This window comes from Dromiciops gliroides, chromosome 6 (assembly GCF_019393635.1).
Source record: "Dromiciops gliroides isolate mDroGli1 chromosome 6, mDroGli1.pri, whole genome shotgun sequence".
Lineage (NCBI taxonomy): Eukaryota > Metazoa > Chordata > Mammalia > Microbiotheria > Microbiotheriidae > Dromiciops > Dromiciops gliroides.
Window position 1 is genome coordinate 121356257 of NC_057866.1, and position 16104 is coordinate 121372360.

At 36.0% G+C, this 16104-nt stretch overlaps 1 protein-coding gene across 1 annotated transcript in view; it reads left to right on the forward strand.

The window, feature by feature from the left end:
• The window catches only part of ATP10D (ATPase phospholipid transporting 10D (putative)), a 120245-nt gene that overhangs the window by 49829 nt on the left and 54312 nt on the right, over window positions 1-16104 (forward strand). The window contains 8 exon segments of the mRNA XM_043973262.1: window positions 3412-3606; window positions 14258-14321; window positions 14323-14361; window positions 14363-14413; window positions 14415-14465; window positions 15927-15951; window positions 15954-15991; window positions 15993-16012. Coding sequence (XP_043829197.1) covers window positions 3412-3606; window positions 14258-14321; window positions 14323-14361; window positions 14363-14413; window positions 14415-14465; window positions 15927-15951; window positions 15954-15991; window positions 15993-16012 — 483 coding nt within the window.

Consider the following 16104-nt stretch of genomic DNA (forward strand, 5'->3'; position numbering starts at 1 on the left):
ATGCCAAATAGCAGCTTTCATCTTAAAAGCCTTTACATTTTGCTTATAAAGACAATTTTTTATTAATTTCAATTAAGTTCCCAATATCCGTGTTATCATTTATGGTTACTTCTTTGGTTTTTTTTTTGTTTCTTTTGGTTTTGTTTTTTGTTTTTTGGTTGTTGTTTTTTTGTAGGGCAATGAGGATTAAGTGACTTGCCCAGGGTCACACAGCTAGTAAGTGTCAAGTGTCTGAGGTCAAATTTGAACTTGGGTCCTCCTGAATCCAGGGCTGGTGCTCTATCCACTCTATCTAGCTGCCCCTATGGTTACTTCTTAAAGTAATCTTTTCTTTCTCTCTCAAACCCCTTAGCCTTGAAGCATAGCAATTTTGTTTTCTGGTTGTGATTAATAATAATAATGATAATAATGTATATGCTGGTACTGTTGTGTTTCTGAAGGAGAGAGAAAAGAATCTGAGGGGAAATGGCATGGAAGTGGTAGCTGTTCTGGAATCACTCCTAACTTAATTTGCCCCATTTCTAGAGTTTAGATTTTAGGTTTTACTGGAAAATTTTGTAATATGAACCTTTTGGAGTGAAGAGAAAAAAATTTTAAATTAAGCCTTCTTTTCATACCCTTAATTTTGTTGGTATAATACCAACAGTATGCTATTGCCAGTATGGAGCTTTATTTTTATTTGGCTTTATTTGCTCCTAATTGCCCTGTCCCCACTCCAAATTAGTGTCAGCTTTTAAATTTTATATTGTTTGAGCTTTAAAAGAACTGTTAGGTTAAGAAAAGGTAACTGGTTCCTTATGCCCTGACCTAATACCTTCTCTCTCTAGAGTAAGTGAAGTCCTCAGTGTAAGCTATTACTACAACATAATTAGCAAGGTGGAATTGATGTTCCCCAGGAATTTAATTCAAAAAATATTTATTAAGTACCAATTCTGTCCTAGGCACTTAGAGATACAAACATGGAAATGCTAATTCCTGCTCTTAAGAAGCTCATAATCTAACACAGCACATAATAATAACTGACATTTATATCATACTCTATATTTTGCAAGGTATTTTACATCCCTTATTTCCCTTGCACCTCAAAACAACCTTATTTATTAGGTACTACAGATATTATCCTCCCCATTTTGCATTTGAAGAAACTGGCTCAGAGAGGTATGTCAATTTCTCTAGTCAAGTGATCTGTGTTGTAGGTGGAATTTGAATCAGTTTTCCTGATTGCAAATCCACTACTATCTCTTCTACCATATTGCCTCCCAAATGTGAAACAAAAGTAGAAAGTAATATAGAAATGGAGAAATGAAGTAAAATGTTCTCAGAAAATTTTTCATGAAGAAGGGATCATTTTTCAGATAGATGTAGTAGTACTTTGGTGGGGGAAGGAATGAAGGATTAAGAAGTATGTTGGGGGGCGGCTAGGTGGCACAGTGGATAAAGCACCAGCCCTGGGTTCAGGAGTTCCTGAGTTCAAATCCGGCCTCAGACACTTGACACTTACTGGCTGTGTGACCCTGGGCAAGTCACTTAACCCCTATTGCCCCACAAAAAAAAAAAAAGAAGTATGTTCAAGGGCAAAAGTTGATCTGTGGGGGCAGCTAGATGGTGCAGTGGATAAAACACTGGCCCTGGATTCAGGAGTACCTGAGTTCAAATCCGGCCTCAGACACTTAACACTTACTAGCTGTGTGACCCTGGGCAAGTCACTTAACCCCAATTGCTTCACCAAAAAAAAAAAAAATTAAAAAAAAAAGTTGATCCATGTGAGAGTATAGGACAAGAGTAAAAAAAAAAGCTAGTGGCCCCCTGTGACTGGAACAGAGAAGAGGGATACGTCAGTGATATGCCATTTACTCATCAACATCGATTATAACCATCTATAACCTACTACAGTGGTTGTCATTTAGTGGTTAACAAACCCCTTGTGGTTTCATGATAAAAAGTCTTTAATGATACCTTAAGCAATAAATAATTGTCCAATTATGTTATACTATTTGCAAATAATAATAAGCACATAATGTTTTGCTGAATTCTTATAGAATGTCTCACATAAAATATTTGTAATTAGTTTATAAGTAGTTTTAAAAGTTTATATTTAGTTTTCATAATTATATGTAGAATAGCCTTTTGTGTTTTATAATTGTAATTATAGAGACTTGAGCATGTTTCACAGACAGTAGTAAGAGATGAAGAGGTTGAAGGAAGAAGAGAAAGAGGGAGGGAGATTCACAGAACAAGTTAAGTCCAAGTGAAATCTTTCTTTCTAGTAAATTTTAATTATTAGCTTTTGGATCAAAAGTTTTCATTGTGGTAAATTCATGAATAAAAGTAGAAGAATATTAAGAATAGTATATTAAATTTGATCTGGGGGCTCACAACACACTTTATTGTTGTTGTTGAATGGGGTTTGCAGAACAAAAAACAGTGGAGACCACCTTATGACCAACTGAGTGATAGATTGCCCACTTCTCAACCATCTTCCAGACCTTGTATCCATTTTCCCCTCTGTGTGTATTTCTGCTTAGCTTTTTAATAAATGTTCTCGCCATTGTCACTCATAAGACCATAAGGTCCTTGGGTCACAATTGTCTTTATTAAGTCATTTGACTGAATTTAGAGGCTCTCTATTTTGTTTCTTTTCTATGTAAGTAAGTTGGCTGTGCCCACCAGAATTATCATAGAGAACTTATGTATCCAACTAGTTAAGGTCCAGAATTTAATTTAAAAAGAAGAGGAGCACCCTATGGACCATGCTTTAACAAATTCTGTATAAAATGAATGTGTGTGTATACATATATGAATGTGTATATATATACATATACATATATGAATATGTATATGATAAGGTCTGTAGCATATATATAAGATAAGGTCTGTAGCTTTTGATCCTAGGTAGATTTTGGCCAACCCTTTTAAGTATGGCAACTTTCAAACTGTAAGTTGCAGAGGAGGTGCCAATTTGCATCGGTAAAGGGAGTTTGCTCACTGGAAGTTTTCTACAGTGATAAAATTACTGGCCAAAAAAATGAATCAAATGTTTTGCCACTTCAACTGCATCCTCTTAACATTTGCTGGTCCTTTTAAATGATAAAATCTGACATATTCCAATACTAAATTTAGAATTCACATTTATAGGAGAGAAAGGTATCTAAGTTTCTAGGTAGATGATAAACCTTTAGTTAGATTTTTTTCACAGTATCGTCTTTTTTTCCTGTATATTATTTTTGTAGACCAAATTCAAAACCAAGTCTAAAAGACTCATAGAAAAATGCTCTATAAACTTATGACTTATAACATTTGAAAATGAAGTTAATGCATCTTATTAACAACATCTCTCTGTGCGTGCATGCGTGCGTGCGTGTGTGTGTGTGTGTGTGTGTGTGCGCGCGCGCGCATGTGTTTTTCCCCCAGGGCTGCCAACTTGTATTTCCTCTTTTTAGTCGTCCTCAACTGGGTCCCTCTTGTAGAAGCCTTCCAAAAAGAAATTACTATGCTTCCTCTTGTTGTCGTCCTCACAATCATAGCAATTAAAGATGGCTTGGAAGATTACCGAAAATATAAAATAGATAAACAGATCAACAACTTAATTACAAAGGTATATAGTAGGTAAGTAAAATACATGTGTTTTTTAAATATTTATGTAGCACCCTAACATTGCATAAAAATTCTTTTTGTGCATAAAATATTTAAAATTCCTTTATAGGCACTACCTTGCTTTGCTTTTAATTTTTTCAGCAAACATTGACGTTCCTCCTGTGTGTAAGTCACTGTGCTGGGTGCTATGGAGAATGTGAAGATGATTAAGAATGATCCCAGCTCTCAGGAAGCCAACAATTCATAAGTCTTGGTTATTTACTTGGAGAGAAAAAGTAGGGAAGTTACATTTGAATAATGTGAGGAAGTTTTCTTTTTTTTTCTTTATATTTTAAAAACCTTTGCATATTTTGAGTAGCAATCTGCCTTTCAAAAACATTTAAACGTTATTAATCTTGAATTCAGTATCAGAATTTGAATTTTCTTTCTAATTCTGTCCCTGAAAGAGGAGTGGAGGATATATGTAGATAGAGTGACCTCCCAAAACAACACCAGAATATGTTGTGCAGTTGTTTAAAAATTTAAAAATACTTTAGTGATGGCTTTCAGATCAAATGGATGACAGAAAACTCTTTAGATTTTGTGGAAGTTGGACAACAAATAGCATGTTGTGGGAACAGTGGGTAGAGCAGAATTAGAATTGCCATCATATCTCAAGATCAAAATTTAGGAGGTCGGGGCAGCTAGGTGGCGCAGTGGATAGAGCACCGGCCCTGGAATCAGGAGTACCTGAGTTCAAATCCGGCCTCAGACACTTGACACTTACTAGCTGTGTGACCTTGGGCAAGTCACTTAACCCCAATTGCCTCACTAAAAAATTAAAAAAAAAAATTTAGGAGGTCTAGAGTTTTAGGGTAAGGAGTCTGGTCTTGCAGGGTTTTAAGAAGAGAAGTGGGGTGTTGGAAACATGGCTTTAGGGAGAAAAACTTGGTAGTGGTATATAGGTTGGCAGAAAGGAAATGAAGTCTGTGTCTAAAGTGGTGTCAGTAGGAATGGATACAAGAAATAGAAAATGGTGACTGACTTCTTGTAGTGTTGGTGACTTGAAAACTGATGGTAATATTTAAAAATAGAGAAGGTAAGAGGAGAAAAATATTAAGTTCCATTTTAGGGACTGTGTTAAGTGCTGAGGATGCAAAGACAAAAATGAAATAATCCCTTAAGGAGCATACATTTTATGGGGTGAAACATTGTATACAATATGAATGTGTATAAAATAAATAGAAGCTGATTTGAAGGGAGTCAGGAAGACTTGAGTTCAAATCGGACTTCAGACATATATGAGTTTTGTGACCCTAGACAAGTCACTTAATCTTTAATGCCTCAGTTTCCTCATCTGTAAAATCTGGATAATAATCGCCCCTACCTACCAGAGTGGTTGTGAGGATAAAAAAAAAAGATATACTTGTAAAGTGCTTTGCAAAGCAAATTCTATATAAATACTATTATTATTATCTCATTTGATTAGTATGAGTAGCAGCAATCCTATCTCTAGTCAGAATGAAATTAACACCTCAGCTCATTTGGAACTTTTACAAATTACATTCCCTTGGCAAGAAATGGAAAGTGGGAAATTATGGTACATGGGCAACATCGTGGCAGATGACAAGATCCCTCATTTCCTACTTCTTAATCTTGCTCTGGGAACAATAATGAAATCAGTATTACCATCAGTACTAGGAAGGGTATGATAATTTACTGCTCCATAGCTCTGTTCACAAACCCTATAACTGCCTAGGCCAAAGCTCCGTAGTCCACTATTCCTTGTTATGTCCACCTAGTAGAATATAAAATCATTGAAGCTGGAGGATTTTCTCACTTTAGTATTTGTATTCCCAGAGCTTTGGCTAATAGACACTTCAGTTGTTTTATTCACATTTTTTTTTGTATTTCATCAAATATCTTAGATACTGAATATACCGAGTCCCAAGACACTTGGCTTATTGATTCTCTTATTGTCGCTATTTGTCAGAAGCAGAGATTTCATCAAGAGTTGGGAAGGGAAAGACTAGGCCCTGGTGGAGAGCTGGGTGGATGATAAGCCTTTGGTGATCTGTGAAGGATGTTATGAATCAGTCAATGCATCAATCATTTATTTAGGGCCTATTGTGTGCCAGGCACTCTGCTGGTAATACAAAGAGAAAAGAGAAAAAAAATTTATACTATTGGGGGGATAGAGAAAATATGTGTATATATATATTTATTTATGCATACGTACATATGTATTAATATACTATATATATATGTATATACATATATTTATACATACTGTGTATGTGTGTGTATATATATATATATATAATACAAAGGAAATAGAAAGAGTAAATACAAAATTAATACAAGGTACTTAAGTAAACTTAGGGAACAGAGTGCATTAGCAGTTGGGAAGGAATCAGGAAAGGCTTCAGGTAGCAGGTGGTGTTTGACTTGCAGCTTGAAGCATAGAGGCACTCTGTGAAGTAGAGGGGAAGAGGGAGTATGTTACCAAAATAAACAAGGGCCCTTGTCCTCTGTACCTAAGGAAAAGAACTTTGGCAGTTATGTGCATAATGGCTACAAATAGAGAAAGACTTGAGGCATGGGAAACAATGAGTAGGATATTCCAGTAGTCCTGGAGGAGAGGTTTGATGAACTAAGGTGAGGCTGTTTGATTAGAGACAAAAGATGAATGCAAGAGATATTGTAGATGTAGAAGCATCAAGATTTGGCAACTGATTGGACTTGTGCAGTTGGGGAGTGAGAAATTTATGATATTGCTGAGATTATGAATCTGAAAGACTGGAAAGATGGTGGTACCCTAGTAAGAAATAGGAAAGTTCAGTGGAGAGGAGTGTTTGTGGAGAAAGAGAATTCAGTCCACTTTGTATGTACTGAGTATGAGATCCTCAACAGACATTCAATCAGAAATGCAAAACTGATACTCAGGAAAGAGACAAGAGTTGAGTATATAGATCTGTGAGCCACAGTATACCTATGAGATGTTAATTAAACCTATGTGAAGTGATCCTTACTTACCTCACTGAGCTCCTGCCACCAAGTCCTGACACGCCTGAGCTTTTGTCACTGAGAATATAGAAGGAGAAGACAAGAGAGTCCAGGATACAATATGTATGATGAGCCACCAAAGGAGATTGAGAAAGCAGTTAGACAGGTAGGAGAAGAATCAGGAGACAGCAGTGTTCTGAAAGGAGAGAGTGTATTCAAAAAGACAGGGTGGTTGACAGTGTCAAGTAAATCAGAAAGATCAAGAAGGATGAAGATTGAGAAAAGACCATCAGATCTGACTTAAGAAATTGTGGGTAATTTTGAAGAGGACAGTTTCAATTGAGCGATTTCAGGCTGTGGAGGGTCAAAGAGTGTGAGTGAGAGAAAAGGAAGTGGACTCGATACTTTAAATCCCCTATTTCTCAATAATAATAGAAAACTAAACCCTTAACTGTTATCCCTGTTGTATTCTTTCACATTTTTATGTTTAAAAAGAAAGAGAAAAGGAGTTCAAAGACCAAAATAACAAGACTATAATTTCTGATATGTCAGAGAGGTGAAATTATGAAATGATTCCACAACATGGCAGACATTGAATAAGAAGCAGTAAAACATTCATCTTTGTCTCTAAAGGAAAAGCTGCAGGAATTCCATTATTAGGGCAGTCTTTGTTCTAGTCATTGTTCTTTTGAATTTTTTATTATTCTAAGTGATTTCGATGATAAGGAGTACCACTGTTTTTCCCATTATTCCCCTTAAAGATATTGTATATATTATATATGACTAGATAGATAAACACAGAGACACTACAATGAAGAGAGTAATAACTTTTTGATGTTACTACACAAGGTATGGCAATTGTGTATAGTGTGCTTATTAACCAGGGAGGATTGTTTTCTCACTATATCATGTCTCTACAGACCAATAGTATTTTCTTTGAATTTACCTTATGTGATATCAGTCATATGTGCACAATAAAGAAGTTTTATTAGGTGTCTTAAGTGAGCTCAAGCATCTATTACAAAAGGTGCTATGAAAATTAATAGGTACAATTACTGACGAAATGCTTTAAAAATCAATATAATGATCACATCTTTAGAGCAATAGTCTATGATGTGTATCTTCCATGAAATTTGTACATTCTATATATATGATGTTCAAAGGCTGAATTGTAGCTACTTTTAAGATACTTTATTTTTTTTTTACCAAGCTAACCTCCAGTTTTTCTCTTGAATAAAAAGTTTGCTGTTTTAGTAGATTATGCAAACCAATGACAGCATTTGTTTCAAAGTTGTTTGAATCTGTGTTCCAAAGCTAATATAAATATCTTTATTGTTTAATACCAGATCTTTACCTGGGGTGGGAGGGAGGGTTCAACTCAGAAAGTGATATATAATGTTTTGTCTCTCAGGAACCCTCAGGGAATGAACCATTTTAGGGAAATCATGTTTTCCAAATAGTTTACAGTTTCTCTTTAGGTGCCAGAACTGGGGGTGGCAAAGCAGGGTGTTGTAAGTTACTTGTACAAGCTAGAGAAAGCCAGTTATTAACTTTTTGTGTGAACATTTACACCTTGGAATCAGCAAAGAAATCAGGGCTCGATTTATTGTTTTGTGTGATTGTCTAAACTTAAGAAGTGATGGAGAAAATGTTAATAATGCAAATTCAATTTAAAATAGAAATTTTCAAAGAGTTAGTTGTTAAGCATATCAGTACACTTTTAGGTATTACCCGAGTTTTCATACTAAAGGCTGATGGTCTCAGATGATGCTAATCTTGAAATGGTAATGTTATGAAGTTTTATTTGCTTTTCTAGTCATCTCCAGCTTATTATGGCTAACTGGTTAACCAAAGCCATTAACTGGAGTTTGGGCTTTAGCTAATAAATTCAGCAATCAGTAAGCATTTATGAAGTGCTGATTATCTGCAGGACACTAAGCACTGGGATGTAAAGAAAAAACGACAGACAACAGAAAAGGGCCCTTCCCTGATATTCTAATGGGTAGACAACATGTGAAAATCAAGATACAAGATAATGCACAATAGTTAGAAGGTAACCTTAGAAGACATGGTTCTAGCAGTTGTGGGGATGTGACAGAAAAGGTCTCCTACTGTAGGTTAAGCTCGACCTGAGTCTTCTAGGAAGCCAAGGATTCTAAGAATTGGAAGGGGGAGGAAGAGCATTCTAGGCAGAAGGACTAGCCAGTGCAAAGGCATAGAGACTGGAGATGGGAGTATTATGTTGGAAGAATAGCAAATAGGCCAATATTACTGGATTGTAGAGAGCACAGAGGGAAATAGAATGTAAGATTGGAAAGATAGGACGTATATAGAAATGTAAAAAACAGAAATGACAAGATTTAGCAATTTATTAGTTATATGAGGGTGAGAAAAAGGAGTTTGAGCAAACTGAGATTGCTAACTTGGGTCATTGGACAGATGGTGGTATCCTCAAGAGGATAGGAAATTAAAAAAGAGAGGAGGATTGGGGGAGAAACATAATGAGTTTTCATTTAAACATGTTGAGTTTAAGATACTTACTGATTGTGGCTCAGAGTATCCAACAGGCAGATAGATGGTGCTATGGGCCTTGGGTTCATGAGAGAAGAGGGCTGGATAAATATACCTAAAAGTCATCTGCATTGAAAAGATACAGAAATCTCATGGGAAATAATGAGATCATAAAGTAACAAAGTATAAAGAGAAATGAAAAGAGGGTTAGGGGGCCCCCCAGTGTTGCATGTCACAGATGACGATACAGCGAAAAGGTTGAGAAGGGTTGTTCAGACAGGTGGGGGAAAAAAACCAGGAGAAATGGATGTCACAAAAGCTCAACAAGGAGAAAGTATCCAGGTAGGGAAGATGGTTAATAGGGTCAAATAACACAAATAGGTAAAAAAGAATGCAGATTAAAAAGAAGTCATTAGATAGGGCTGTTGAATGATCATTATTAACTTTGGGAAGAGCAGTTTCAATTAAATAATGAGGTTGAAGATTGCAAAGGGTTTAGAAAAGAGTGAGAAGAGGAAGTGGGGGAGTAGGGTGTGGATAACTTTGTGTGTGTGTGTGTGTGTGTGGTTTTTTTTTTGTAGATAACTTTTTAAAGAAATTTAGGTAAAGGGAGGAGAAATAAATATAGGATGAAAACTGATTGACATGTTAGCATCTAATGAAGGTTAGGATAGAACACTCAGTAATTGGTAAAATATGTAAGTCCCTATAATGTGCACAGCCCTGTGATAAATTTAGAATTTCATTTGCATAATAAGAGAGTTAGCTGGTAGGATTCTTTTAGAGTTGTTGAAGCCTAGAGAAAGCAAACACTGTGTCAAACTCACTGTGGTCCTGGCCCACCCACACAAGATTAAATGTATTAGGAAATAATAAAGAAAGTAAAAATACAATAGAACATAGATAATATCAAAAGGTGTTACTGTAAATGAATTTGCTGCCCGCAGGGATTCTTATGTACAGTTGGGTGTCCCCTGTTTCTCTTTGTGTTTGACCCCACTAACAAAAGCAAATTGCCTGTCAGACCCAGGTTATATTAAATTTTCTAGCAAAATGCAGCAGATCCACTACTGAGTCCTAAAACTCAGTGAACCCCAATTTGTGAATACTATTCCTATTTTGTGATATCATATGTTTACAAACATGGGGCCAGCTGGGTGGCACGGTGGATAGAGTGTTGGGCTGGAGTCAGAAGACTCATCTTCCTGAGTTCAAATCTGGCCTCAGACACTTATAGCTGTGTGACCCTGTGCGAGTCATTTGACTTTGTTTACCTCAGTTTTGTCATCTGTAAAATGAGCCAGAGAAGGAAATTGCAAACCATTTTACTACCTTGGCCAAGAAATTCCCAGATGGGCTCACAAAGAATCAAATGACTGAACATCAATATGTTTGTGAAGCCAGATTTTCAGCAATTGCTGGGGAAAAAAAGGAAGTGCCAAGCAAAAAAACAATGTGAACTGGGAAATGAGAGTTATGTTATCCAATCTCATTCTGAGGTTTGAGAAGTTGTACAGTGCCCAAAACAAATACTGAGGCAATTAGGTGGCGTATGTTGGACCTGGAGTCTGGAAAACCTTAATTCAAATCTGGCCTCTTATACTTACTAGCTGTGTGACCCTAGGCAAGTCACTTAACTTCTGTCTACCTCAGTTTCCTCATCTGTAAAACAGGGATAATCAGAAAATTAATTTAAGGAGGGAGCTGAGGTCAGCCATCTCTTCATCATTTTCTCCCTAACCCTTCACCTTCTTTTTGTATGTTGTCTTCCTCCATTAGATAGCAAGATCTTTGAGGACAGGGACTTTCATTCTTTTTTCTTTTTGTATTCCTAGCACTTAGCAGCCTGGCACATAAGTAGGTTCTTATTAATGTTTTTGAATGAATCATAGCACCTACCTTCCATGGTGGTTGTGAGGATAAAATGACATAATATTTAAAAGTACTTTGTAAACTTTAAATCACTATATAAACACTACTTTTATTATCTCATTAGTAATCGCTACTATATAAGAATGAACTAAAATATTACTTTTTCTTTCAATTTATGTATATCATCTTTTCAAATGGCTATTAAATTGTTATGATGTAAATATTTATTATGTTGTTTGGACCTGTTAGGTATTTATTTTAGCTTAGGGACACCATGAAAAGACTACTGAGATGCTAAGCACAACATGAACCAAGAATGTAGGGGAAACTCTAGTATAGTTCCTTACCTCATTTTCTGATGTCATGTTGCTTAAAGATAAGGGCGAGGTGGGGGCTGGTGTGAGGTAGATAATCTCTCAAGGTCCTTTTTCTCAAGAAATCTTTTTAAAAATATTTTTTCAATTACAGTAAAACAATTTTTAATATTCTTTTTTTAAAATTGAGTTCCAGATTCTCTCCAATTCTTCCTTTTCTACCCCCTCATTGAGAAGGCACCCAATTTGATATAGGTTATATATGTGCAGTCATGCAAAACATTTCCATATTAGTCATGTCGTGAAGAAAACAGACAAAAACAATAAATAAATAAAAAAGAAAAAGAAGGTAAGTTTTAAAGTATGCCTTTATCTGCATTCAAACTCCATCAGTTCTTTCTCTGGAGGTGGATAGCAATTTTCATCGTAATCCTTTACACATAGTAAGCACTTAATAAATACCGTTTCTTTCCTTCATTTTCTTTCTTTCATTTGTTTCCTTCCCTTCCTTTAGTTGTTTTGATGATAAATAAAAATATACAAAATTATGTTTGTGTGAAAGCACCTTTTAATATGGCTTACTGAATCATTAAATTTGGCTCTGAAAATTTTGGAATTGTTTCTTAATTTATTATTTCTTTGAGGGCGGGGGCAATGAGGGTTAAGTGACTTGCCCAGGGTCACACAGCTAGTATAGTGTCAAGTGTCTGAGGCTGGATTTGAATTCGGTCCTCCTGAATCCAGGGCTGGTGCTTTATCCACTGCACCACCTAGCTGCCCATGTTCTTAATTTTAAAACAAATTCTGCTGACTTAATTTATGCAGCTCTAGAAGGCTAATATGCGTTTTTCATGATTGAAAGGGAGCATCCTTAATTGGCTCATATGCCATTTTGGTTGTTTTCCTAAGCTTGCCTAGGGATTAAACTTTGCATTTAGGCTAATTTGATATGAAAATTGAGTATTTAATCCCATAAACTTAATAACATGAAATGGTTTGCATTTAAAATAAACCTTATTGGAACCAAACAATTTTAAAATTTTAGATAGGGTTAGAAGAATCCCGCTGTCATATTTAGAAGTTTATAGTTTGTGAGTTGGTGTTAATTAGCTAAATAATAAGATGTTCTTTCACATGACTTCCTTATTCCACTATGAGGAAAATGCTACTGAACAGAATTTCCACCATGGTTTTTGGCTAAATTTTCTGCATTATTATTTGGAACCAGACCTGAGACTTCATTGGTAACACCCAGTGTGGAACCTACCTCTCCCAAAGCAAATCAAAACCTGCTCTGTGTTTTAGAGAATCTTAGAGAGTTGCCTGCGGTGGGGGGGGGGGGATGTCCTGGCAGGTTAAGTGATCTGCCCAGGGTCACTTATACCACCAAGTATAAGCCAAGGGCATTCCTTGAATCCAGGTCTTTCTGACTCTAAGGCTCACTGTCTTTGCTGCACCATACCAGCTAGTTAAGGTGAGTCCACACCGTCTCTTTTCCTTGGCAGGAATTTAGTCAATAGTTAATGGTATATAAAAACATAAGTCATTCCCCAATTGATAAATAGTCTAGAGATATGAACACGCAGTTTTTAGACAAAGAAATCAAAGCTATCTGTAGTCATATAAAAATGCTTTAGATGACTTTTGATTAAAGAAATGCAAATTAAAACAATTCTGAGGTATCACCTCACACCTATCAGAGTGGCAAATAAGAAAAAATAGGAAAATATTGGATGTTGGAGGGGGTGTGGGAAAACTGGGACACTAATCCACTGTTGGTGGAGTTGTGAACATGTCCAGACATTCTGGAGAGAATTTGGAATGATGTCCAAAGGGCTATCAAACTGTGCATACCCTTTGATCCAGCAATACAACTGCTAGGTTATATCTCAAAGACATTCCCACAAAGAGAAAAAGACCTATCTATACAGAAATATTTATAGCAGCTCTTTTGTGGTGGCTAAGATTTGGAAATTAAAGGAATGCCCTTCAATTGGGGAATGACTAAAAAAAACTGTGGTATGTGATGATAAACAGGATGATTTCATATGATCTGATGTATAGTGAAGGGAGCAGATCCAGGAGAACGTTGTTCACAGTGACAGTGATATTGTTCAGTGAAGAACTGTGAATGACTTAACTGTGCTCAGCAATACAATGATCCAAGACAATTCCAAAGAACTAATGATAAAGCGTACTATCCACCTCTAAGAAAGAACTGATATGACTGAACATAGACTAAAGCATGTTATTTTTTACTTTGTCATTTTTCCTTTTATTCAAGTTTTCTTATACAAAATGACTAATTTGGTAATGTTTTCATACTGCACAGGTTTAATCCATTTATCTGATTGCTTATTGCCTCAGGGAAGCGGGGAGGGAGGATGGGTAGGAGGGTTTGATTTGGAACTCAAAACTTTTAAATAAAAGTGTTTATTATTATTATAAATAAATAGATATTTTTTAAAATGTTAATGGTAAGTAGATTTAGTTATTTTTGACAAGGATTAATCTATGACTTACCTTTAAGAATTCTTTGTAAACTAAATTGTGTTAGAATTTTGATTTGTATGGGATGTCAAAGGACTAATCAGTGCATTTTATCCCCTGCTCAGTTCTCTAGTCTGAACTTCTTTTTTACATTTACCATATATTTTACTATATACCTGGTATCCTGTGACAAGAACTATTTGGTAATTTTAGATAAAAACCTTATTTAAATTATGGCTTTAATTGGTTTGCTTAGATTGTCTTGTTATGTTGTTAAATTTAAAAATCCCTGAGAGGAAAGTTGAAAAGGGTTTTAGTAGTTGTTACAACTAAATCCCTAAGAGGAGTATCCAATAATCCTGTCTTCCTTTCTGTGGTACACCACTAAGCTTTCTCCTAGCACTTTGAAAAATAGAAATTTTAATTAAAATGCACGCTTCATTGACTTTAAAGCTTGATTTATTTTCTTTTTGAATATGTTTAAACTTTAGGAAAGATAAGAAGTAATTAGAACGCTGCTGGAAAGATGTCACTGTTGGGGACTTTATTCGCCTTTTCCTGTAATGAGATCATTCCTGCAGATATAGTCTTGCTGTTTTTCCACTGATCCAGATGGAATCTGTCACATTGAGACTTCTAGTCTTGAATGGAGAAAGTAATTTAAAACAGAGGGAGGTGGTTCGAGGATATGCAGAGCAGGTGAAGTGATGTATTCCAATGGGTAACTTCTTGTTAATTCACAGTACCTGGCATATTTCAATTCAGGATAAATTAATCCATTCTCACAACGTATGGAATGGCAGGCTTTACTATTGCTTCTGACAGCTGAAGAAACAAGTACAAATTTTTTAAGAGCTTTTTGGAGTTGAATGTTAATCCACACAGACTTCGATGCACACAATGGGGGAGATAATATGGCATAGAGCCACAAAAAAAACCCCAAAACAAAACCAGATTTCATGACTCATAGACTAGAAGGGACTTTAGAGGCCATAGAATCCAACACCCCTGTTCACTCTGACATAAGAAGAAATTGAGGTATATAGAAAATAAGTGATTGCTCAGAGACACAAATCTATTGAGTATCTGATGTAGGTTTTGAATCCATGTCTTCCCGACTCCAGTCCAGGAGCCCATATACAGAAGACCTTGGCTCAAATATTCTCTCTTAGAACCTTTTGTGACCTTGAACATGTACTAAATTTCTCTAATGTTCAGGTTCTTTATCGGGAAGTGAGAGGGTTGTACACCTTCCCAACTCTAAATCTATGATTTGGTGATGCTAATGGGATGTGTTCCTGAAAAATTGTATGCAAATGGAATCACAAATTGAAGTGTACTTCAAGTGCTGACCTAAAGGAACTCTGTAGTTTTAGAAAACTAAGTAATGACTGGCACCTGCTGGCTATGTGGCACTGGGTAAATAAATCACTTAACCTCTCAGTGCTCCCAGGACATTCTCTAAGACCATAAGTTGCAGATCAGTTGCTGTTTGCATCAGTGAGAGGTGATCCGAGTTTAGATAAAGCTTAATTCCTGCTTTCATGGAACTTTCAATCTAGTATGGAATTATAACACACATTATCATAACAGATATAGTATAGGATACAATTGGTAAGAGATGTGGAAGAAAAGTATAATGTGAGGGTCAAAGGTAGAAAAAAAATTATTACCTATTACCAATGCAAGGAGAAGAGAGGTAAAGGAGAAATAGGGATAGATTCCTTAAGAAGGTAGGATTTGAATTGGGTTTTAAAGTGTATATGTAAGAATTCAACAGATGGGGAGATGGCATTTCAGGCATAGGAAATCACCCAAGCAAAAGCTTGAATGCAGGAAAATGGAAGGTACTGAGGGAAAGTAGTGAGTATCTCAAATTGGATAGGACATAGAGTGCATGGAGGGAAGTTTTATTGGCTAAGGCTAGAAATGAATCAATAAATCGACAAAGTGTTTATTAAACACCTATACATGCCAGGCACTGTGCTGTGTAAGAAAGGAAGGATAGCATCAGATTATGGGAACCCTTGGGTAGATAGAGGATTGTCAACTTTGTCCTTAATGCCTCCCAGGGTACTGGGTAAATGTGAATATTGATAGAGTTCTTACAAATCTGTGTTTTAGACCAGAACTGGTTTTTGTTTTGTTTTGTGACTTTAGGACTCTGAAGTTGATCCTGAGAAGTTTCTAGTCGGATAGAATGTGAAAGTCCTAATAATGACCTCAAACAGATTTCGTGGGTTTCTGTAAGTAATTCAGGACTTATTTTTATTGGGAAAAGGGAGAAGCAGGAGGGCCTTGGGGTTATCTGTTTTATTATTGTCATGATAATGAAGCA